Source organism: Mustela lutreola, chromosome 11 (assembly GCF_030435805.1).
Source record: "Mustela lutreola isolate mMusLut2 chromosome 11, mMusLut2.pri, whole genome shotgun sequence".
NCBI classification, from domain to species: Eukaryota; Metazoa; Chordata; class Mammalia; order Carnivora; family Mustelidae; genus Mustela; species Mustela lutreola.
In genome coordinates, this window is record NC_081300.1 from 64,087,866 (window position 1) to 64,113,606 (window position 25,741).

A 25,741-nucleotide genomic window follows, 5' to 3' on the forward strand; every position below is an offset into this window, starting at 1 on the left:
TCAGTGTCAATAGCAGCTTCCAAATGTACCTGGGTGCCCCCCCTTTTTTTCAAAGATTTTATTTGACAGAGATCACAAGTAGTCAGAGCAGCAGAGAGGGGGATGCAGGCTCCCTGCTAAGCAGAGAGCCCGATGTGGGGCTCGATCCCAGGACCCTGATACCATGACCTGAGCCAAAGGCAGAGGCTTAACCCACTGAGCCACCCAGGCACCCCAGGGCTCCCCTCTTTCCACCTCTGATATTGAACCCCAGACCCAAGCCTGCTCTCTAGCCTGCCTCTGTTCAAGCCTCTTGCACACATCCTCCAGGTGCCGTCTGGGCCTCTTCCCAGAGCTTGTCCGGCCATCGTCCTTGTTTCACACCAGTCACTGGCCGTCCTGTATGTGAACAAAGTCTGTGCTCCCCACGCACCCTGTCCCTCCGCAGTCCTCTGCCTGTGACTGTAGCCAGGGACCGGGGTTCTAGAGAGCACCTGCTCAGCCCTCTGCACCTGGGGCCAGGCCCTCGTCACCCTTCTCCCTGACCTCCCCACCATCCCTCCCAGCTACACCGAAACATCAGGGAGTTGCTGTTTGTGCCCAGAATGCCTCCATGAACCTGGTTCGCCCAGGAGAGGGCTGCATCAGGGACAGCCGTGTGAACACACTTGCAGACCTCTGAATAGCTCTTGGTGACTCGGGGTGCGGGTGGATGGGTGAGGAGGTGGCCCTGGAGAGGGAAGGTTCCAGAGGGCCCCCGGGCTCCTCAGCCTTCTGAGTTTGGGGACGGGGAGCTCAAGTGAAGCTTTCTTGGGCTGCGTGTACACTCCAGACTTGCCTGGTGGGGAGCCTGGTGGCACCCTGCTCTAGGACATGGCAGGCTGCACGCCACCACACAGGACCGGAGCAGCCACAGGAGGAGCTCGGAGATGCAAAGCTCCCAGCGGGAACCCAGGGCCCCTCAGCACTGGGGCATGGCGCCTGAGACAGGAGGTGCTACCAGAAAGGACACATCTGACAGTGGAAGCTTTATTTTTCAACCTTACAGAGACACAGAGGACAGAGGGCTGGACGCAGAGGCTGAAGGAGGCTTGTGCACGTGAGCTTGGCAGTCCTGTTCCAAGGGGCAAACCTTCTGGCTGCTGTCCATCTGTATGTCCTTCAGCTGCACCCAGTGACCACACCCACCTGGCCCAAAGCATGGCCAGCCCACCCTTGGCTGCAGGCCCACCCAAAAGCCTTTGACAAAGGAGGGTTTACATTTCTGTAGGTCGTTTTGGAACTTTTAAATTAATTTTCTAAATAGTAAAACCGCTTGGATTTTGTAAGTACCTGGTGAGGTCCTCAGGTAAATTAAAAGGGCTTTTGGAAAAATTCCCATGTCTGATCTCGCCTAATATCTGACAGATGCCATCAAGAATAAGCATTAAGGTACAAAAATACTATATATATGTATATATAAAACAGCAACAAAATGAAACCACACTGATAAAGCAGACAAGCCATGCCAGAGAATGCAACATGGTTGAAGTTCAATGCATTTCTGGTCCTGGCATCATCTCCCATTCTTTAAGGAAACAAATACTTTAAATAATTTAAATAAAAGTTGCAGGATGATACTTAGTGTCTCAGAATTTAAGAGGGTGGGACATCCCCACACTTCACCAGCACGTCTGGTTGTGTGTGGTCTCCCGAATGTCCTTCCCCTGAAGCCAGCTCACGGTCTGTTCATTTGGTTTTGAAAGGAGCTTGGATTTTTCAGAAGACCATCAAATAAAAGTGGTAAAGAGTTTTTCGTTGGTATTAATTACCAAAAAAAAAAAGCCTAAGACCACTAGTAAAAATGTTTCAATGCCATCACAAAAGACAATACAAAAACCAAAGTGCTCAAATCCAAGGAGCAGTAAACTTGCCCAAAACATATAAAAGCTTTAAATATAGTTTAGTATATACAAAACTCGGTCAGAAGAATTTGAGAAGATTCTTCAGTTTAAACGAAGAGCTTGTGGGGAAACACTCAGGAGCCCGGCCCTCGGTGCCCCGAGGACCCGCCCCCCAGCCCTCATCCTCTCGGGGCCTCGGGCGCAGCATGGAGGCTTGCTGAGGAACCACGGCAAGGAGGGAAATGTCAGTTTAGGCGAAGTTTTCAATGAGGAGCGCTCACTCCTCAAATTAAAGGGCCTTGCCAGCCACCAAAGCGGCCACTGAGGTCCGAAGCCGCAGATGTCCTCGCTGCCTGTGCCAGTTCGAGGGTGAAGCGTCTTCGGGTTTCGGAGCCTGGCAGCGAGTGCGCCACGCATGCAGGCCTAGGCCCCCGGGGCGCCTGAAGGCTGTACAGCTGAACGTGAACTTATACACATGGGGACTGTGCTGGGACAACCTAAACTGCGGGGGACGCCAGCTCGGGGAAGCAACAGCCTGCTGGAGTACCTGCACGCGCAGAGGCCCACACAGCTGTACAGAGACCTGCCCTTGACGCTGGGATATGCGCGGACACTAACCTGGGCGCCCGTCCCCTCACCCAGGGTGGGGCGCTGCATCTCCCCACGTTCTAAGGCTTCGCTTTTAGCCAGAGAGACGGTGCCAAAAGGGAAGCTCTGGGTGAGTAGCTGTGCCAGAACCAGTCAGGGGAGCCCAGTGCCTGGTCATAGGCTCTGGGCTCCGGGGAGGGCCGGGACCTCCCACAGGACTGGAAAGCCGTTCTCTCGCCCTTCCTGGCCAGCTCACACTCGCCCCTGGGCTGACCTTTGCTGCAGTGGTTTCAGAGCCACCGGCCGGGCTGAGAAACGTCTGGGTACGCTGCCCTTCTCTCTCCCTGCCTCGCTGGGCCCTTTTCCTGCCCCTCGGCAGTGAGGTCGCAGGAGTTTCATGCCATGCTACACCCAAGGTCCCGCCAGACTCCTGGAGCAGCAGGCCGGGCCAGGCAGCTGGAGTCAGGTCGGAAACTTGAAAACCAAAACCGATGTGGGAATGGCTTTTGGCCTTCATTCTCTGAAAACTGGCCAGAACCTTGCGTAGTGCTGTCTCCCTGCGGAGGCGCTGGTGGATCGGAACTTAAAATACATTGCTGAGACACAAGGTGTAGACGACCATCCAGGTCCCTTCTGTGTCAGCTCAAGGGGCAGAACCAGTGGGGCACGGGAGACCCATATTCATTTACGAAGTTTAAATCTGTTTTGAAACTTTAACCTTTCCTAAAAAAATTTTAAAATGATCTCCCAAATCTCAACTTTGGAAGTTCATCCAGCTAGTTCTGGCCTCTTCCATATGCAAAAGTATTTCTTTTTCTTCAAGTACATCAGAACAGAAAAGGAAATCCATTTTGATTCCGTCCAGTGAGTTCATCCCTCACTGCGCAGACCACCCTGTCAGCGACTGACACAGAAGCTCCACTTCCAGCACCCTGCCGGACCGTGGCCTCTGCACAGGTGCACCTGCGGCCCCTTGGAACAGCCTTTGCTAATGCTTGCTTTCTAGATAAAGAAGCGTTGGCTTAAATAAACAAGATGTTCCATTAGACAGATTTCTCTATTTATAGCTTGTCTAAAATGTAATCAGTGGTATCTTCTAGTTCTGAGCAAGCCTTCAAAAAAAAAAAAAAAAGGCCCCTTGGTGTACAGATTTGTTGACTGTTTCTGGAAGATTCCTAAATGAGCACTATGCCTTAACAGCTCATCTGCAAAAGGAATAACTCATCTGTAGTTTCAGGAATTAGGAGAAAAAGTGGCCTACAGTATCCTTACTCAAAAAGAGCGGTGTGAACTCGCTCTCTGAAAAGCTCCCTAACCCTGTGGTCTGCAGAAATTTGTTTTTTTGTTTGTTTGTTTTTTATCAAACATGAAAGAGCACAGCCAAACTCTATCGTAAAGGCATAGCTTAAAAGAAGGTATTAACTAGATAGGGAAGTCATCAATTGGTTAATTCTGTCTCTAGAACTTGAGAAGTTGGGAAAAAGGTCACTGAAACATTTCAGAAACAGCCATGTATGTGAACAGGACAGAGGCTGGAGGGACACCTTACCACTGGAACGGCCGGGAAAGGCCCACCCGCCGCAAGGTTCAAGTTCAAGAAATCCGGCCGTCCAGGGTGCTCCTATGTCTCCGTTACACTCACAGTTTCTTCCACAAACTAGTATTCAGAAGAGAACGAAGTTTTCACTTTACTCCCAACCATTGTCTTTGATCATGTGGGCAAGCTCAATAATAAATTTTCCTTCCTTATATTTCTGACTGCTTTCAAAGGCATGTTCCTTGAAAAAAAAAAAAAGAAGAAAAGTAGAAAGGTTTCAAGACAGAATCAACTTCACTTTTCAACTTCATTACACTCTTGGCAAAGAAAACAAGCATATGGGGTCAAATCTCCCCAGGTGTCCCTTGTTCCACAGACCAGGGCCAGGGGAGGGGTCTGTCTCTGTGATGAGCCTGGGCATGGAAGGACAGCCCACCTCTACTTGTCCTTAACCTTACAGATCCATTTCACAGGGAAAGGGTAATTCAAGTTTGTCCCTGAGCATCTACCATGAGTAAGACAATCCGGGGGGGAGGGGAGGGGAGTGAGATCCTGCTTGCAAGGACTGCAGGTAAAAGGCCAGTGGAGGCCACTATAGCTAGCACCGGGGGGTCATTTAAGATGCTGGAGGGAGAGAGAAGGCCCGTGGCTGGGCAGTGAAGGTAGAAATGGAATGGGGTTTGGCAGGGTGTATGTGCGTGCACATACAGGCCTCTTGGAGCCCATCTCCACGCCGGGGATTGTGTCTCCTCATGTGTGTCGAGGCATGTGGAGGACAGGAAGTCAGGCATTCCAGAAAGAGGAAGCACAGGCATCCCTGACCAAGATGACCAGAATGGCTGTAGCGGACAACAGGCAGGCACCAGCCACACCCAGATGCACCTCTCAGGGGCCACGGCTGGCGCTGGTCGGGGGCACAGGAGACAGACTTGGGAGTCAACAGGAGGGGTGGGGCACAACGGCATCAGGGAGTGTGTGGGGGGGGGGGGTTGGGCGGGCAGAAGCTGCCTGTGGGCCAAGCCCCAGGTGGGCCGGTGAGGCCAGGCCTTGCTGGGGGCCGCCTCAGCCACCAGGGAGTGTCTCCCGCATAGGTGGGCCGCTCGCCTCCTGCCAGAGGACCCTCGGAGGGCAGGGCCACATGCCCACCAACCAGCATGGCTGTTACCCACGTCCCACCTCCGGGAGTCAGGGGAGCGTGGGTAAGACCATGTGAGGACCTCCACGTTCAATCGGCTAGAAAGACACTCTACGACGAGAACAAGGGACACTTCAGGCAGGAGGTCTTACTCCTTTGCAAATTTTGCTCCTGACTAACACGTGTTTCGGAACCGCGGTGAGTTGGCGCGGGCTCCGTGGGCCTGGAGTGCACAGGTACTCACATATTTCCACCCCAGTGTGGTTTTGCAGTTTTCACAGTAGATGTCTGCGACCGCGTGCAGCCCAGTAAGAAGGACCCTCTCCTCCGCTGGGCCACAGCCCACGTTGACCCTGCAGGGGAGCAGGTGGGACTGTGCTGAAGACCAGAGGCCCCGCCCCGCCCACCACCACCCTTGGGGGAAGGATCAACTTATTTCTCCAGAATCCCAAGATGGGATGGGCTGTGGGGGCCATGACCACCATCCTGCACGGAGCACCATCAAAAATCAAACCCACCACAAATGGGTCACAGACCATGCCTCATGTGGGAGCTAGGTCTCAGGTAAGAGCACACCCTTCCCGCAAACTCTCACACTAAAGAGAGCAGAATTCTTTAAGCTATCAAAACACTGGGTCATTCTAGGGGCACCTGGGTGGCTCAGTCATGATTCCCGGTTCCTGAGCCTGCTTCCCCCACGCCCCTGCCCCTGCCCCCCCCACCCCTGGCTCGTGCTCTCTCAAACAAATAAGATCTTAAAAACCAAAACCAAAACCGCTGGATCATTCTGGCTCATCAAGGAATTCTGCAGTCCAGCTTTATGTGACCATTGTGCATGGATGGACAGGAGCACTGAATGTAATCGGACCATGGACACAGCCACGTCCACAAGGCCAATGGCAGTACTCACACAGAATTGAAGAGGTAGGCTCGTCCCTGACTTCCCTGAAAAGACTGCAAAGAAGAAAAAAATTTTAACAGATGTACTGCGGTAAGAGGAAAAGTCTGGCATTTAGGGATGAAGATGGAGAGACTGTTTCAGGTCACGGACTTCAACGTGGGTGGAAGGGCCACCTTGTAGGGCATTTCGAGCAGCACTCAGGGGAGCGCTGACCACAGGCCTACAGGACCCCAGACCCACAGAGGACCCAGAAGTCAAAGCGCTCCTAGAGCCCCAGAAGGGCCGCTCAGTGTCCTGATTCTCTCTGCTGGACTAGCTCCCGTCAGTCAGACAGTAGGGGGAGGGGACATTCCCATGCTTTGCCATTGAAACTGAAAGCAAAACCCCATCCCAAGATGACGCCTTCCTTGGAGGAAGGGAACTTCCGGTGACATCTCCCCCAGGAAAGTGCTTTAAGCCAAGGAACAGCCTGTAGCATACCCACGGAGTCTGGGATGATAATGGAGGCAGGATGGGGCACCGCTGGGTCAGTTCCAGACTTAGCGCCCGCACCCTGCACTCTCAGCAACAAGAGGGAATATGAGTTCCCTCGTAGACAGACGGGGGGCTAGTCTGCTTCGGTGCCAGGTCCAAATGACCGAGCAGAACACAGGGACCTCAAAAATAACCAAATGAAGAGAACTTCTTTGAGTGCTTTTTTAGTTTGTTTCTGTTTTGGGGTTTGTTTGAGGTTATTTTGCCTACCACCTCAGCACAAATTCAAAAAAGACTGTGAGGAATGTTGACTGGAGCAGAGGGGGACAGGATCTGTAAATGGAAGAAGCACACACTGTGTGACCAGCCACTCCACTCCTAAGGATTCACTGTCAAGACAAACCAACCGGAGCACACAGGAAAATGTGTGACAAGATTGGTTACTGGTAAGTATTTGCAATTGCAAAAGCATGGCACACGTGGGTACCCACACAGTGAGCAAACGAAAGCACTCACATCCAGGACACATGCAGACATTAAGAAGGGGACGGAAGCAACTGGGCACGAGCGTGTGTGGTGAGAGAGTCACACTGGGAAGTGAAGGAGAGCTGGCCATGACACGCTGTGCTGTGCCGTGTTGTGGGGGCCCTTCAATTAAGGGGAAAACCACAGGGCACCAGAGTGGCTCAGTCAATCAAATGTCTGCCTTCGGCTCAGGTCACGATCCAGAGGTCCTGGGATCAAGTCCCACATCGGGCTCCCCGCTTGGTGGGAAGCCTGCTTCTCTCTCTCCCTCTGCCCCTTCCCCTCCTTGTGCTCGCCCACTCTCTCACACACTCTTGAAAAAATAAAATCTTAAAAGATAAAGGGAAAACCATGATCTTATAGGCCAGAAAGAGACCACATATGCCACACAACTAACAGAGACAAGCAGAAGGAATGGAGTCAGGGGTGAGGAGGGGAAAGCAGATCTGTCCCGGCCTCCCGTGCACACGACACCGCACTGTGCTGGTTCCTGCGGTCCCTTGCACGGGCACAGACGGCAGCTGCCCCTGCTGACCAGGGACACACATCCACTGGAGCAGCACAGAGACCCTCATGCTAGCCACTAAGGGGCCACTGGGGGCCCTTTGTTACTGCCGCATACCCTCGCCTGAGGCTAGTGGGTTTTGATCTAAACATACAGCTTTCAGACTTAAAAAAAAAAAAAAAAGAAAGAAAAAGAAAAACACTTTTTAAGAGTTTTCCTTTCCAGGGGCTTTCCAGAATTAAGAATATTACTTTATGTCCAGTTTAAGAAATAATCATGTTATGGGCTTCCCCTCACATCCTTATTAGCCTTCAGTTCTGTAGACTGATTTTCCTAATTCTCTTGCCTGCTCTTCAAATTCTCCGCCCGCACCCCTATAAATCCTTATTTTTTAAAAAAAATTTTTTTAAGATTATTTATTTATTTGACAGAGGTCACAAGGAGGCAGAGAGGCAGGCAGAGAGGGGGGGGAAGCAGGCTCCCCGCTGAGCAGAGAGCCTGATTCGGGGCTCGATCCCAGAACCCTGAGATCATGACCTGAGTCAAAGGCAGATGCATAACCCTCTCACCCACTGAGGCGGCCCACAAATCCTTATTTTTTAAACAGGGCTTGGATCCATGATGTGGCGAGATTTGTGGGTGGGGGTGAGACAGAAGTCAGACTAGAGCAGGAGGTCTGCGAACTTCCATAAACGAGGGCCAGCTGAGAAATGTTTTCAGCCCTGGGGGCTGCGAGGCCTCTGCGGTAAGGATGCTGGTGCTCTGGCCAGCCCGACAGCAGCCACTGGTGCTGTGGAAGCACACAAATGTGGCTGTGGCCCAATAAAACTTCCTGGGAACAGGTGGGGTGCCGGGGGTGGCCCACAGATAAAACCAGAGCCTTCTCACGAGACCCGCCTGCATCAAGGAACGGCTCCCTCAGGCCGGGGCATCACTGACTAATGACAAAGATAGCCCTCTTCACAGCTTCCCTCATGGGTATTTTTCTAAAAGATCCAATTTTTCCCATCCCCCCACGATACCCTGTTTTCTTCTTAAGTATTCCGAGTTAACATTTAATTTCCTCATTATTGGACTCTTTCCACAGATCTTCTAGACTTCCTTTGCTCCTTCAGTGTTTCTTGGTCTTATGTGAACTCTATTGCTCTGACAAATAACCTACTCATCTTGCTTTCTGTGATTTTCTGTCCCAGCTGCCTAGCCCTCCAGCATCCACCCCCTGTGCCAACACTATGCCCAATGGCACACCAAGATCACAGTCATACCGAGATAACAAGATAGCAGTCAGTCACACTCAATCACGCACAAAACATTCATCAGTGCTGTTCAGAAGGCCCTAGACTACTAGGACGCCACCAACCCCGGAATTCACATGTGGTCAAATGTCCATCTGGTAGGGAGGTACAATCACAGTGACCGGGGGCCCATCGCTCCCTGGACACCAACCACTTGCCTTGGAGATCAGCTCATCGTGGTTGGCCAGGTGGGCTCTGCAGTGGACACAGCTGTAGGTTCGGTGACAGTTTGGCAAATAAGCTTGGAACGTTTTGGATTTTGTCATCTTCACCATCTCGGCTGGGCGCTCCTCGCTCAGCTCAGGGCTGGCACTGGATGGCCGGCGGCTCTGCTGGGCCCTCTGACAAGAGAAACAGCGGAAGATGCACGCAAGGGCCGTCGTCGTTCAGAGGGCGTGTGGCACTGTCCACACAGTTGGGATGAGAGAAAAGCGTCACAACCTGTCAACCAACCATGACAAAGCACAGGGTTATGGAGGGGACAAGAGACTTCGAGGAGGGATGCCTGGGAATTGTGTGTTCCCAGGAACAGGGTGGGGAGAGGCAGACCCAGAAGATCGAATTCTTTACTATTTGTCACGGTTTCATTCTAGATGCCATTGGAAGTGGCGAGTGAACTACTTTTACATCCAGATCACTTGAGAAAAACATCTGATTTAGTGCATTTTAGGCTGTGTGTGACTTCTGGAAACATAAAGGAAAAAGCAGCCAACAAGCCTCCCGTCTGAGTGAGCCCAGCAGCAGGATGGCACACATCTTGTTCCAAATCCTGGAATTAATGACTCAAAGCACCGTGACATTTATGAATACGCAAGAGGGATCCAGTTTAATTAATCGTGAAGAAGTTACATATCAATCCAGAAACAAACCCTTTATATGCTCAACTGATTTTCAACAAGGGCACCGAGATGATTCAATGGGGAAAGGGCAGTCTTTTCAACAAACGGCGCTAGGAACTGGATATCCACATGCAAAACAAAAATGAGGCTGGACCCTTACTTAACACCATATACAAAAAATAACTCAAACTGGATCCAAGACCTAAATGTAAGAATGAGGGGTGCCTGGGTGGTTCAGTCGGTTGGGCATCTGCGATCGGCTCAGGTCATAATCCCAGGGTCCCAGGATCAAGCGTCGCATTGGGCTCCCTGCTTGGCAGGAAGCCTGCTTTTCCCTCTGCAGCTCCCCTTGCTTGTGTTGTTCCTGCTCTGGCTCTCTCTTTGTCAAATAAATAAAAATTTAAAAAAAATTAAAATAAAAAAACAAACACACAAAAAACCCTAACTATTAAAAAATAAATCAGTGTAAGAATGGAAACTATAGGGCGCCTGGGTGGCTCAGTGGGTTAAGCCGCTGCCTTCGGCTCAGGTCATGATCTCAGGGTCCTGGGATCGAGTCCCGCATCGGGCTCTCTGCTCAGCAGGGAGCCTGCTTCCCTTCCTCTCTCTCTGCCTGCCTCTCTGCCTACTTGTGATCTCTCTCTGTCAAATAAATAAATAAAATCTTAAAAAAAAAAAAAATGACACTGCTAGTGTTATGTAAGGTGCTTGGGGGAGAGACCACTGGTTATCAATGCCCCTATCTTCTGACAGCACCTCCCCCTATTATTCCACTATGCCTGGTTCTTGAGCCTGGAGCCTCTTGTGTTTAATTCCTCTGTAGAGATGGAAAGGTTTATAACTACTATTTATATAGTCATTGATACAATTCCCTTGTTATGGGCCCCTTTCCTTACCTCTACCTTCTGTAGTACCCTTTACTTCACATTCCTGAGCCTTTCTGGGATCCTGTTTGACTTGCTTCTTGTTACTCTCCCCTTCAGTGAACACTTTCTGGGCTCTGTTTAGTCACCACTGCTCTATCTTCATCTCCCAACTTAAAAAAAAAAAAAAGAATGGAAACTATAAACGGTTAGATGAAACCACAGGGGAAAGCATTCACAACATCAATGGGGCTTGACTGCCTGCAAATGATGGGGAAGGCCCAGACACATATTCAGACTGATGGATGGTAAAGTGAGAAGGAAAATGGGGCAGAGCACCTGTAGAACACCAAAGAAAGAGAAATAAAAGTATTAGAAGTATCCAGAAGGGGATGGAAAATTACCTTGCAACAGAACAATTTCCTAAGTAGAACAACAGAACCCAGAAAGCAGTCAGGAAAGGTACCTTTAAGGTCCTGAAAGACAATGATGGCTATTCCAGAATTCTACATCCAGTGAAAATATCTTTCAAGAATTCCGGAATGATGTTTTCAGACAACTAAAAAGTTTAACTTCAGCAAAGTATCATTAGAGGAAGCGCAAGGATGTGCTTCAGACAAAAGAAAAACAGCACTAAACGTGAGAGTCTAAAAAAAAGAATGGGAATGAAGAAGATGGTAAGTCCGTGGGTAAACAGAACAGCAGTATCTTGTAGAGCTTTGAAGAAATAGGACTGTGTGGGGCGCTTGGGTGGCTCAGTCAGTTAAGTGTCAGACTCTTGATTTCTGCTCAAGTCATGGTCTCAGGGTCGTAAGACTTGTCTCAGGCTCCGCGCTGGGCATGGAGTCTGCTTAAGATTCTCTCCCCCCCAGTTCTCCCCTAAAAATATAAAAGAAAAAGAAAATATATCACCGTAATACAAGAGCACAGTAACTCAGGGTGAGAGCTCTGATGAAAACTTTCTAGAGTCCTTGTATTATTCAAAAAAGTAGCTATAAGTATTGGTTAAGCTTCAGATTCTGGGAAAGTAAGGATAAATGTTATTTTGATTACATTTCTAGAACAACAAAACCTAACTGTATAATTCCAAACCTACAAAGGGGCGTATCAGTGAATGATAAAATGTCAGTCTAAAAAGACGCAAGAAAGTGGGTGGCCCAACTGAGGGAACATGCATCTCTTGATCTTGAAGTCGTGAGTTCAACAACTCACCTAGACTTAATTTACAAGAGACATACCTCAAAGTAAGGACACAGAGTGGCTAAAAGATAAGGCTAGAAACCTGGGTGGTGGCAACACAGACATAGGGCTTATAATTATTTGCTGGCAATAGATTTGTCTTATGTATTATATATATGTGATTCACAATAAAGAAATTGAAGTAGTAAAAGGATTGGGCATCTGGCTGGCTCAGTTGGTAGGGCAGTACTCGATGTTGGGGTTGTGGGTTTGAGACCCATGTTGGGTGTAGAAATTATTTTAAAAAAAGGTGGCTAAAAGGGCGCCTGGGTGGCTCAGTGGGTTAAAGCCTCTGCCTTCGGCTCAGGTCATGATCTCAGGGTCCTGGGATCTAGCCCCGCATCGGGCTCTCTGCTCAGCAGGGAGCCTCCTTCCTCCTCTCTCTCTGCCTGCCTCTCTGCCTACTTGTGATCTCTGTCTGTCAAATAAATAAATAAAAATTTAAAAAAAAAAATCTAAAAAAAAAAAAAAAGGTGGCTAAAGGACCGAAAAAGTAGATACTCAAATGAAAAAATATTAATACATTAGCACTTCCCTTAAATAAATATTTAAGGGAAGACTTTTGCTAGATAGAAAAATGGGTTACTTCATAATGATAAAAATAGCAGGAAGAAAAATAGCAAGTGTAAACCTTATCACTTAATAACATAGCCTCAAAATATATAAATCAAACACTGACACAACTGCAAGGAGTAAGAAATAAATCTTCACTCAGAATAGGATTACTGGGCGTGCTTGGCTGGCTCAGTCATTGAGCATGTGACTTTTGATCTCAGGATTGTGAGTTTAAGCCCCACACAGGGCATAAAACTCTGTTTAAAAAAAAAAAAAAAAGAATAGGAACACTGATTATAGTGTGTAAATATGGTATAATTATTACATATTTATATTATACTTGAAACATAGCATATATAGTATAAATACATTTCTCTTTTACTATGCCTTTCAGTGACTGATAGAACAAACACAAATGATTATGGGCAGAGAGGATATGCAAAATGTGATGAACAAATTGGACCTAAAAGACATGGAGAAAACTGTAAGAACTGCAGAACCCACATTCATGCACAGCATGTAAACATTTACAAAAGCCCACCCTACAAGTCTCAAACTTAAAACACAGTATATTCTCTGACCACAATACACTTAAGTTAGAAATCAATAAGAAAACCTAACAAGAAAAGTCTCTGGGGGTGCCTGGGTGGCACCAGTGGGTTAAGCCTCTGCCTTCAGCTCAGGTCATGATCTCAGGGTCCTGAGATCGAGCCCCACATCGGGCTCTCTGCTTGGCAGGGAGCCTGCTTCCTCCTCTCTCTCTACCTGCCTCTCTGCCTACTTGTGAGCTCTGTCAAATAAATAAATAAAAATCTTATAAATAAAAAGAAAGAAAGAAAGAGATTCAAAGATACAGAGAACAAATGGTGGGTTACCAGAGGGGACAGGGTGGGCAAAGTAGGTGAAGGGGATTAAAGGGTATGAACTTCCAGTCACAAAATAAAGAAGTCATGGGGATATAATGTACAGCATAGAGAATATGGTAACTTTTTAATGACTTTGTATGGGGACAGGGGACACTAGATTTATGGTGGAGATCATTTCATAATATATAAAAATACCCAATCAATATTATATATAGTTAAAACTAATAGGATATTGTGTGTCAATTATTCTCTCGCATTAAAAAAGTATAATCTGAGGAGAGAAAGGAAGGTATTTCTATATACTCATGGGTCTAAGAATGGAAATTAAAAGATCTTTTTATTAATATTATTAAACAATAATAAAATAACTACTTTCTAGTACTTAAAGGGAAATGTATAATCTTACAGGATGTAGACTAGAAAATAGGATAGGTTGAAATGATGAGCTAAACACCCCCCCCCTTTTTTTTTTTTAAGATTTTACTTATTTATTTGAGAGCGAGCCTAAGCTGAGGTGAGGGAAAAGGAGAGGGAAATGCAGGCTCCCTGCTGAGCAGGAAGCCCAACGACCTGAAGGAATCTTCAGAGGATTATGCTAAGTAAAAAAAAGAAAAAGCCAGCCCCCCAAAGGTGACATACTGTATTATTCCATTTGTAGAATATTCTCGAAGTGACAAAATCATGGAAATGGGGAACTGACTAGAGGATGCTGGGGGTTAAGAGGGGGCTGAAGTGGGTGTGGATGTCAAAAGGCAACACAGGGAATCTTGCTGTGACGGGTTTTTTTTTTAAAGGTTGACTTTTTTTCCCTCAGAGAATTTTTTAGAATCTAAATTCAATTAATTAGCATATAGTGTATTATTAGTTTCAGAGGTAGAGTTCAGTGATTCATCAGTCTTATGTAACACCAGTGTTCATTACATCACGTGCCCTTCGTAATGCCCATCACCCAGTTACCCCCTCCCCTCACCCATCTCCCCTCCAGCAGCCCTCAGTTTGTTTCTGATGATTTTAAGAGTCTCTTAAGGTTTGGCTCCCTCTCTGATTTCAATTTTAGTATATGTGCTGCCGAAGCGAGCACTCCCTCTCTGATTTCATCTGATTTTCTTTTCCTCTCTTCCCCTCTGATCCTCTGTTTTCCTTCCTTCCTTTTTTAAAAAAAAGAAAAAAAAATTATTTATTTGACAGAGGGAGAGAGACAGAGGGAGGGTGTACAAGCAGGGGGAGTGGGAAAGGGAGAAGCAGGCTTCCTGTGGAGCAGGGAGCCCACTGTGGGGCTCGATCCCAGGACCCTGGGATCATGACCCAAGCCGAAGGCAGATGCTTAACTGACTGAACTACCCAGGCATCTCTGTTTTGTTTATTAAATTCCACATGAGTGAGATCATACCATATTTGTCTTTCTCTGACTTATTTCGCTTAGCATAATACCCTTTAGTTCTATCCACATCATTGCAAATGGGAATATTTCTGTTTTTTTGTGATGGCTGAGTAGTATTCCATTGTGTGCATGTATACACACACACAGACCACATCTTCTTTACCCATTCATCTGTCCATGGACATCTAGGCTCTTTCCACAGTTTGGCTGTTGTGGATGTTGCTGATATAAACATTGGGGTGCACGTGTCCCTTTGGATAACTACATCTGTATCTTTGGGGTAAATACCCAGTAGTGTGATTGCTGGGTCATAGGGTAGCTCTATTTACAACTTTTTGAGGAACCTCCGTACTGTTTCCAGAGTGGCTGCATCAGCTTGCATTCTCACCAACAGTAAACACCCATCTTTAAAAGTTAAAAAAAAAAAAAAAAGTAGGGGCGCCTGGGTGGCTCAGTTGTTAAGCGTCTGCTTTTGGCTCAGGTCATGATGCCAGGTCCTGGGATCGAGCCCCACACTGGGCTCCCTGCTCAGCGGAAAGTCTGCTTCTCCCTCTCTCTCTGCACCCTGCTTGTGTTCCCTCTCTCACAGTCATTCTCTGTCAAATAAATAAATAAATCTTTTAAAATATATATTCTTAAAAATAGAAGTTAAAAAAGTAACAGAGAGGAGTGTCTGGGTGGCTCAGTCAGTTAAGCGTCTGCCTTCGCCTCAGGTCATGACCCCGGGGTCCCGGGATCAAGCCCCGCATCAGGCTCCCTGCTTGATGGGAAGCCTGCTTCTCCCTCTCCCACTCCCCCTGCTTGTGTTCCCTCTCTTGCTGTCTTTCTGTCAAATAAATAAATAAAATCTTAAAAAAAAAAAGCAACAGAGAACACAAAGAAAATATAGGGAAGGAAATAAACAGGAAAAAATGTAATGTAACAGGCAAGGAAAACATGCAAGAGAGGATCAACAAAGCAAAAAGTTTGTTCTTGGAAAAGGCAGATAAAACTGATAAAGCTCTGTTCCACTGATTTGGGGCAAGAGGTGGGAGGGAGAGATCGGATAGAAGTAATAACCTGGCAGAAATGGAAATGGGATATCACTTTTTTTGGATGAGATTTATAGGGTAAGAGGATGTTGTGATCAACTGAATGTATCTGAAAACGTAAATCACACAGATAAATTCCTAGAAGAAATATAACTGAAAAATAGGACTCAGGAAGAAACAACAAACCCGAACAATCTGATAAACATTAAAGAAATGGGGATAACCCAGCAGCTTGACCTGATACCAAACCTCGATGAGGGTAGCGCAAGAATGAAATTCGCTATAATTTTCTTCTCATGAACCAAGATGCAAACCCCCGAAATCAGTTTACCAAAGGGAATCTAATACTATTTTAAAAGGATAATAAAATACAATTAGGTTGACTTTATTACAGAAATTCAAATGGGACGCCTGGGTGGCTCAGTGGGTTAAGCCGCTGCCTTCAGCTCGGGTCATGATCTCAGGGTCCTGGGATCGAGTCCCGCGTCGGGCTCTCTGCTCAGCCAGGAGCCTGCTTCCCTCTCTCTCTGCCTGCCTCTCCGACTGCTTGTGATTTCTCTCTGTCAAATAAATAAATAAAAAATCTTAAAAAAAAAAAAAAAAAAAAAAATATTACAGAAATTCAAAATCATTTCACATTAGGAAATACAGTTAATACAATGTACCACGTATTGTTCTCTCCATCTGTTTATCTCAATAATGCAGAGAAAGCATTTGACAAAACCTAACATCCATTGACAATTCTAGCAACATTCTGCGCAGACTAAGGAAATAAGGGAACTTCCTTATCTGTTAAGAGACATCTATAAAAACGGAACAACCCACAATGAACATCAGCTTCTCGGGTAAGATTTAGAAAACTTTCTCTTTGAGATCAGGAATGAGCCTCTACACCACCATTTCCACACAGCCCTACCCGCCCCCCGCCAAGTTCCAGCCAGCTCTGCAAGACAAGGCAACAAGACATAAAGATCAGAATAGAGTGGCGCCTGGGTGGCTCAGTTGGTTAAAGCCTCTGCCTTCAGCTCTGGTCATGATCCCAGGGTCCTGGGATCAAGCCCCACATCAGGCTCTCTGCTTGTCAGGGAGCCTGCTTCCCCCCTCTCTCTGCCTGCCTCTCTGCCTACTTGTGATCTCTGTCAAATAAATAAATAAAATCTATAAATAAAATCTTTAAAAAGGGGGGGGGGGCACCTGGGTGGCTCAGTGGGTTAAAGCCTGTGCTATTGGCTCAGGTCAGGATCCCAGGGTCCTGGGATCGAGCCCCACATCAGGCTCTCTGCTCAGCAGGGAGCCTGCTTTCTCCTCTCTCTGTCTGCCTCTCTGCCTACTTGTGATCTCTGTCTCTCAAATAAATAAATAAAATCTTTTTAAAAATAAATAAATAAAATCTTAAAAAAAAAAAGATCAGAATAGAAAAATATACACTTAGGCAACAGTGTTACAGTACAAGAATAAATTCAAAGACCTGAAACATCTTTACAGAGAGAGCATACGTTTTTGAGGGACAATCAGGAGTACCTAAATAAATGGAGATAAACCAAGATCAGGACCGGAAGATATTGTAAACATATTAATTCTCCCCAAAGTGATTTTTATTTTTATTATTTTAACTGTATTTGTTTTTAGAGATTGTATTTATTTTATTTGAGAGAGAGCATGAGCACAGGGGCAGGGGCTGTGGGGGAGGGAGAATCTCAAGCAGACTCCATGCTGAAGGTAGAGCCCAACGCAAGGCTTGATCCCATGACCCTAAATGATCATGATCAGAGCTGAAACGGAGTTGGATGCTTAACCAACTGAGCCACCCAGACACAGGTGAATTTTATTTAAGTAATTTCTACACTAAACATGGGGCTCAAACTCATGACTTCAAGATCCGAGAGTGGCACTGTCTGCTGACTAAGCCAGTGGGACGCCCCCCACCCCCAGAAGTAGTTTTTAAATCCAATGCAATTAAAATCGGGGCACCTGTGGCTCAGTGAGTTAAAGCCTCTGCCTTTGGCTCAGGTCATGATCCCAGGGTCCTGGGATGGAGCCCCACATCGGGCTCTCTGCTCGGTAGGGAGCCTGCTTCCTCCTCTCTCTGTGCCTGTCTCTCTGCCTACTTGTGATTTCTGTCTGTCAAATAAATAAATAAAATCTTTTAAAAAATGCAATTCAAATCAAAATCCAGTAAGATGTGTTGAGTGTGTGTGTGTGTACATGTGCATATGCAAGCCAGTGAGAGGCAGCGAGACTGGATTCTAAAATTTATCCTAAAAGTGTCTATAGGGGAGGATAAATGTTTCCTCAACCCTCTCAGGGTCCCTGACTGGGTCTGGAAATTAAACTGGCAAAGAAAGATCAGCAGGCAAAAAGCACACAGATCTTATGGAATGTTTCCACAAGAGAATGAAGAACCAATAGCAACAGAGCAGGAAGCTTTTCTATCACTTAGACAAAGAAACAATTTATTTGTGAAGAACTGACAAGGTAGAGGTCTTTCGTCAAGGGGGTATTCTGTGGTGAAGAGTAACTAGAAAGACAGGGTAGGTTTAATAAGGTTGTGCAGAATTCTTGGCCCCAAATTCTCTGTCTCTGATAGGAAGGTCTTCCCTCCTCCTCGTACAGGGAGGACACCTTTCCCAGGAGGATCTTATGACCTGTGTCAGGCAGTAAGGGCAAAGGGAGAGGTCAGAAGACCTCCTTCCTTCCGTCATTTTCTCAAATTCCTCCAGCTTAAGATAGTCAACATGCATGGTGACATATTTTAGTGTAGTGTGTCTTGAGCCCCATCCTGTCAAAGGTCAAAACCAATGAGGGCGCTCTCGAAGAGCGTGATGGAAACACGTTTGCTACGTGAGTCTGACAGAGAGCCGTCCTGCCATTTTCCACAGTCATGGGGGACAGAGCAGTGCTGGCAGGGGACAGAAAAACAGGCTGATGGGACTCGAAAGAGAACCTAGAAACAGACCTATGCCTAGAAGGACACCAGATACAATGACAGTGGTAACACAGCTCACTGCAAGAGAGCAGTTTCCTAAAACGGTGCTGGACGTTATGGATACCCATCTGTAGGAAAAGGAAAAGGTGGGTCCTATTTTATACCAGAAACAGAAATTAATGGTTGTCCCATTTCCCAACAGAGAAAATCAGCCAGCAAGAATATCGTGGAGGAAAGTTCCACACAAGGGACACACACGGACGCCTACACATCTGTCTTCCAAAATGAAGCTCTGTTTCTCTCTCCACTCAAAGTCTTCTCAAGCAAGGATTAAGGGAGCCTCTGAAGAAGTCTGATTGTATTAGATATTCCCCATCAGGGATTCCCAAAACTTTAACCTTTTCAAGCCATCACATTAGCCCTGATACATTCTATTGGGTTTTATTCGTTGCCCAAACTACTGGGCACTCTGAATCGGAATCCTGGCATCCCTCCCATATTTGAGGTCATAGGGATGGGGGTCAATCCGGATGGATCCCACCCACAGCAGCCCAGCTCCCACCCCATGTCCCACACGGGCCACACAGGTATTGTCAATCCACACATGCAACCTCCCCCACCCCCCACAATTTGGTGATGACTCATAAGGAAGGAAAGAAAAAAAAAATTTTTTTTTTTTTAAAGTAGGCTCTACACCTGAACTCACAACCCAGAGACTGAGAGTCCCACGCTCTACCAACTGAGCCAGCCAGGCGCCCCTGACCTGACTTCTTACTGAACTCATGTTGAGTCTGGTTTCATACCTTCACCTGAGTCTTTCCCCTTTATTGAAGGGAGTCTTCAGTTTTGTCCCTTCTTTCCTCAGATTCCCTCAATGAAGACTCTAAAAGTATGCGATAGGGACGCCTGGGTGGCTCAGTCCATTAAGCCACTGCCTTCGGCTCAGGTCATGATCCCAGGATCCCAGGATCAAGTCCTGCATCGGACTCCTTGCTCCGGGGGGAGCCTGCTTCTCCCTCTGCCTCCCACTTGCCTGCTTGTGCGCACTCTCTTTCTCTGACAAATAAATAAAATCTTTTAAAAAATAAAAATAAAAAAATAAAAGTTCGCAGTAAAGGGGCCAAGAGACAGGAATCTCAGACTATTCACGAGCTGCCTGGTAGGTCTCAAGAGTCCTGCCCCTTTAGTGGCAGAAACGCTGCCCCCTGTGACTGAATGGAGAAACTCCCAGAAACTCCCTCCAGCCTTGAAACAAGGGATTTCAGGGTGCCTGGCTGCTTCAGTTGGCAGTGTGTGTAATTCTTGATCTCAGAGTTGTGAGTTCGAGCCCCATGCTGGGTACAGAGATTACTTTAAAAAGGGGCGGGGGGAGTTCACTTTTATTCATAATAATAAAGGGGGTAACACCTCTTATTTTTAGCTCACATGCAGTTCCCTTTGTATGGGACACCACCTTTCAAAGTGGCAACTCGCCAAGGCTTTTCTGTTTATCGTGAATTGCTCAATGACACAGCTGTGTGTCCTTCCACTGCAGGCCTCCAAGGATGGCCTTCGCCCCAGCTGACCTCAGCCTGAGGAGCGGCCAGTGTCCCGAAGGCCTGTCTCTGGAACCGCCCTCCTCATAGTCTCCTTTCACCTCGACTGAGCCTTGTCCTTGCTCAGCACTCACGGCCAACCCTTCCAAGGCAGGAGTGTGCCTTACATATACACACTCCACCGTCCCCGTCCTGACTGCCACCCCTGTCGCCACCCAGCAGAGGGGGCCCAGGCAGGGCAGCGGCCAGGCCTGGATCTGTGGTTCCGGAGAAGCATTTTGGGTGGTGGTTCCACTAGGCTTCTAAACTGGGTATCTGCTGGGGCGCTGACAAGATCGCGGCCAAATTTTCAGGCACCCAGTGAGCAAAATGGGCTTTTACAACATAGAGCTACTGGCGAGTTAGGAGCCTCCGTGAAGTCATAGAAAGGCCGATGGGTCCTGTGAATCATGTTTACTATAGGACATTATGTTTCCCCTGGGTTTGGAGGGCAGCAACCATCCCCCCCACCCTCACAGAAGATATTACTGTGGGGTAATTTTTTGGAGCAAAAGCAATATTCTGGATTCCAGAAATGTCTCTCCTAAAATAAACACGCATAATTATTTTAAGAGAACGTGAATCAGGCCCATGTCCATATGGTGCTGTTACCACACTTCGAAAGACAAAAACATTGAGAAATAAAGCCCCAGCCAGGCAGCTCTGACATTTCCGGGATGGCATGGAGGCTCCTGAGGGCCCCACACCCTGGGCCTCCCATTCCCCCTACTCTCCACGCCACCTCCCCACCCTGCCACTACCTGGTGACAGGCTCAGTCGCAGCCCTCTACTTCCCCCAGGAAGGAGGAGGAAGGGAGGCACCAGGCATTCAAAGCATTTAGCCAGAGTTCATGGTGAAGTGGGACCCCGGGTGAGTGGCTTGGACAGGGACATCCACATCTTCCATGGAAAAGGGAACATGGGGGCTCTGCAGAGACCCCCCCCCACCCCCTGCACCCCCCCATCCAGGCCAACACTATTCTAAGTAGCAGACTTCACAAGAACCAGACGAACTGGCAGCAACCCTCGGAGGTGGGGATTCTCCTGAGTCCCACTGTGCAGATATGGAAACTGGGGCCCAGAGAGCTTAACCAACCTGCCAAGGTTGCACAGCTAGTAAAGCAGTGGATTCAAAGCCAGAGTCTACACCCTGGACCGCTGTGCCTTGCAGACACATGAACCTATGTGAACTTCATTCATCGAAGCAAATTAAAGGGAGTTTGGTAGGTCTTACAACCTAGCAGATGGGCAAAAATTTTTAAGAAGTTGCTATCACCACTGGCAAGGGCTGGCTGTGCTGCAGCCATCTGGTAACACCTGTCAGCGCTCTTGGGCACACGCCCCTGGACCTCAGCTGGGGGCTAGGAAGCACGGGGAAGGTGACTCCCTTTTCACCATTTGCTTTTTGAACAATTTAGATTTTTTAAAAAATATTTTATTTATTTATTAGAGCACACTAGCAGGGGGAGTGGCAGGCAGAGAAAGAAGCAGACTCCCCATTGAGCAAGGAGCCTGATGTGGGACTCGATCCCAGGACCCTGGGATCATGACCTGAGCCGAAGGAGACGCTTAACCAACAGCCACCGAGGCATCCCGGTGACTTTAGATTTTTGATACCGAAGGTATGTACCAACTACTCAAACTCTCTCTCTCTCTCTCTCAATCTTTCTCTCTCTCTCTCTCTCTCTCTCTCTCTCTCACTCACACACACACACACACACACATACACACAGCACAGGTGTGGAAAGGCCTGGAGGGATTCACGTCAAAGGGCAATGGCAGGAGGCCAGTTTGCCTTTGGTGGAACCAGCTTCCCTTCACACGCGTGGTCTGCCTTCTCACTGGCGTTACAGGATGAAACACTCTTCTCCACACATTTCAGGGACTGCAGGCTTGGTGATCAGTGGACCCACTGGGAGGAGCAGGATTTCCTCAGTCCTACCACCTGTCTGTCTGGCCCCAGATGAAGCCCCACAGCCTCTCCAGAATCCGGGCAGGGGTGTTTGTGCAACTTCAACACCTCATGGCCTAGCTCCTCTGCTCTCCAGGTCCTGGCTTCACCCCTCCACCCCCCTGCCTTAGGTTCTGCCTCCACCATCTGTCTCCTGCAAGGCTAATAATTAATGTGTTTGCACTGAGCCCTTCTTTTCCAACATCCTGTAATACATTCTTTTGTATTTCTCCCACTAGTAACAAAGTTCCCCACAGTCAGGGCCTGGGGACACTTCCTAGCAGAGTTTACTGGCTTGCTTGCTATTGACAGGGGGAAAGACCAAGTTGCTAGCTACACACACACCACTGCCCTTCTCACTTGAAAGGGTGGGACCCAGAAGGCTGATGGAAGCAGGACACACGGCAGGATAAGGACATAATCAAATATTTGAAGGCCTGTGTTGGAGCAAGAGAAGGAAAAACCAGAGATGCAAAAAGCAATCGAAGGGGGCCAGTGCTTGGGGGTGAGAGTGCCAACACTGGGAAGCCAGGTGACAGCACAAGGGACCCAGGAGGGGAGGTTTGGCAAGAGACAGGCTGCTGGGGGTGAGGGGGGACAAAGCTGCAACAGAGCTTGGCTCAAACTGTGCCCCGTGTTTGGTGGCCAGGGAACCGCAAGCCAAGCTGTTGCCTTATCTGTAAAATGTGGGTAAATTGCGATTCACAAGGTGGTCCAGACAATCGCACAAGAGGTCGTGTCATCGTTATAGGACAGCAGGACAGAGGGATGGTAAGCGCATCTCCCCACCAGGAGTCCTGGTTCTGGTTCTGAGGCTCTTCAGGAGCCAGATTAAGAGGATGTTCCCTGGGTGGGGACGACACTGTGTTGGCTCCAGGATTTCCATCTCTCTCTCACCAGCAGACAGCTTTTCAGAGGGTTTCTATCACAGAAGGAACAGGGACTTCCTTCCTGAATCCAACCTCTGCTGTCCTCTCCAGAACCCTTAGCCCTCTATGTCTTGGTTGTTCAGAACTTTCTCCAACCTCCCCCAAAATCTCATGTCAAGATTTCCACTCCCTAGAGGTTTCACTGATTAGCAGATCTAACTACTTTTCTACAGATGGAAAACTAAATGAACCTCAAATGAAGAGTTTGAGAGGAAGATTTCCATTGCTGCTGCTTTTTTCTTTTTCAAAGTTTTCATATTTTCTACAAACAGAGGTAAGTCACTACTGAAGTTACAGCAGGCACGTAGCTCTAACAGAATACATGGAAAAGGCAAAAATAAAAAACCCAGCAAGTTGAGGACAGGTGTCATTACGCAGTCTGCCGTGCCCTCACAAATTAAGTGATAGCAATAAATAGGCAAAATGGACTTAGTTAACCAGAGGGCTTTTCTCCCTTTCTTGTGTCGGGGCTCTGAGGCTAACAGAATCTGTGTTATTCAACTTTGGCACAGCAGCTTCTTGAAATGCCAATTTTATATCTTCCTGGCATTAAATCCACCCAGGCAGATTCTACTGGCAACTTGACCTCAGCATTTCAAGCACTCCCAGTGGCTGAGGATTGGTTCCCCACGTCAGAACAGCTCTCTAGGACGAAGTGGATATATACGCTACTGAATAACTAAGAATACTGCCTCTTCATATTCTAGTTTCTCAGTCTCCCGGGGGTGCGGAGGGATACATTCAAACTCTATGGCAGCCCCTCGCCCTCTCCACTCTCTGTCCCTTGACACTAGGTCCTTGTGAAACTTAGGGATGACAGGCAGGAAAATCAGGAAGAGATTTTATAGGAATGCTGCTTCCAATCTAAAGAGCTTTACACATTCCAAGGCTTCAAAATGGTAAGATTTAATGTCTGGACTTAGGCTACAAGAATGTCTCCATTTCAGTTGCTCATGTTGGCAAAAGCACCATGACAGGAGAGGGTCGTTAACACTGGGGAACACTAGGCGTGGGGCATACCAGGGCTATCTGGACTATCCTTGCAACTTTCACAGAAATCTAAAGTTATTACAAAACAAGAAGTTCATTTAAAAAGCAAAGGCTACAGGGGCTCCTGGATGGCTCAGTCAGTGCAGACTGTGGCTCTTGATCTCAGGGTTGTGAGCTGGAGCCCCACACTGAGTGTAGAGATTACTTAAAGATGAAATCTTTAAAAAAAAAAAAAAGAAAGAAAGAAAGAAAGAAAAGAAAAAAGCAAAAGCTATTGCTCAGATTGGTAATTAAGATTATTCAGCTATTTTTTTTCTTAAGTGCCCAAAAGAAGCCAGACTCCGCGCTACAGGTCTGTGGTGGGGCAGGATTTCGCTCTGGTCCTACCCCTGAGAGGTTCCTGCAAGGAGAAGACACTCTAACCCTGTGAGATGCAAGGGAAGGAAGCATAAGGGTCCAGGAGAGCTTCAGTATTAGCATTCCTCAAGTGTACCACGACTGTCACCCAAGAACCTGGGGCCAGGGGTAAGAGGGAATCAGCGCACAATTACAAAACTCAACCACCCCAGCATCCAGCACAGCTCCTGGCACCGAGCAGGGACTCTTCTACTAGAACGGAGCAGAGGCTGGAGCGTGCACAGGTGTGGGAGAGAGCCAGGCTTGCTCAGGTGAGGCACCTGGAAGAGTTCCCTAGAGGAGGTAAGCCTCCTCTTGAGGCTTGCTTAGTTTAGGAGGGAGGTGGGTGGAAAGAATAACATTCTTGGCAAAGGAAACAACAGGTTAAAGTGTGTGTTCTGGCCAGAAAGAGGAAGAAGAAATGCAACTGAACAAAAAAGCTTGGGGGTGGGGAAACTGAGGTCTTCCAAAGCCATTATCTTTGCAAAATGAAATTATAGCCTTTTTTTTTTTCTCCCCATCCTGGAACTCAGCACATTATCTGGACATCAAAGATGTCAATCAGAGGCAGGCCTGGGGGAGGGGGACCCTACTGAGCAGGTTCCCCAAGCTATGGCTCCTGCAAGCTGTGCTTAAAAAAAAATAAAAAATAAAAAAAAAAAAATAAAAAAAAATCCTAGTGCTACAAGCAGGGAACTGATACAGAGAACAATTCATTTTAGTCACGATCTTTCTGTGGGTAACTCGAAAACATCCCCCTCTTCTAATAAACATTCCTAGGGGCCCTCTTTTGTCCTCATTTCACTCCGGGTCGCAACATTTTGTTGTTGTTGTTAAAGAGGGAAAAGCCCATTACCAGCAGGCATCTAGTTCATTCTCTCTGTAAATTTTTTTCGTGGCTGAAGTGGGAAGCAGGCAGGGAAGGGAAGGAAGAAAGGAGGGCAAAATCAAAGCTCAGGCTTTGTGGTCTGCTCCAACACGGAGTGAGCCAAATAACAACAAAAAAATCCAATCAGAACAAAAACATCCACAGGTGCGGCCCGCTCGCGCCCCGCCCGCCGGCCCGGACGCCCAACAGGTGCCTCCGGGCCCCGCCCGCTGTCGCAGGAGCCTCGGGTCGCCACAAAGTAGCCGCCCGCGCAACAGTGTCCAGGCCCGCCCGTACTCACGGCCGCTCGGCGGTCCGCGCCCCGGCCCGCAGCGCCCATCCGGCCCGGGCCCCGGTCAGCGCGGGCTCGGCTCTCAGGCGGCGCCGGCGCGGCCCGGGACGCGCTGCGGCCGTTGGCGCCTCCGCAGGGCGCGAGGCATCCTCCCGCCGCCGCCCCGCGGGCCGCCTGCCCTTTGTTTTGGAGCCGCGGCCCCGCCGCGCCGCCGTTAAC

At 48.0% G+C, this 25,741-nt stretch overlaps 1 protein-coding gene across 1 annotated transcript; it reads right to left on the reverse strand.

Annotated features, from left to right (window-relative positions):
* Positions 1 to 994: 994 nt before the first annotated feature.
* Positions 995 to 25,741, reverse strand: YPEL1 (yippee like 1). Its single transcript, XM_059138839.1, has 5 exons — positions 25,532 to 25,741; positions 8,981 to 9,263; positions 6,033 to 6,076; positions 5,367 to 5,475; positions 995 to 4,228 (listed from the first exon to the last, which is right to left on the reverse strand). The coding sequence occupies exons 2-5, from the start codon at positions 9,095 to 9,097 to the stop codon at positions 4,139 to 4,141; spliced, it is 360 nt and encodes a 119-aa protein (XP_058994822.1). The 5' UTR covers positions 9,098 to 9,263; positions 25,532 to 25,741; the 3' UTR covers positions 995 to 4,138.

What these genes read in the sequence shown, in the direction of transcription:
- YPEL1 (XM_059138839.1), bottom strand. Translation starts at nt 9,097, where the DNA reads ATGGTGAAGATGACAAAATCCAAAACGTTCCAAGCTTATTTGCCAAAC. An exon ending in GCCTACCTCTTCAATTCTGT is followed by an intron (nt 5,476 to 6,032) that starts GTGAGTACTGCC and finishes GCTCCCCTGCAG; the next exon opens with GGTCAACGTGGGCTGTGGCC. An exon ending in CCACACTGGGGTGGAAATAT is followed by an intron (nt 4,229 to 5,366) that starts GTGAGTACCTGT and finishes TTTTTTTTCAAG; the next exon opens with GAACATGCCTTTGAAAGCAG.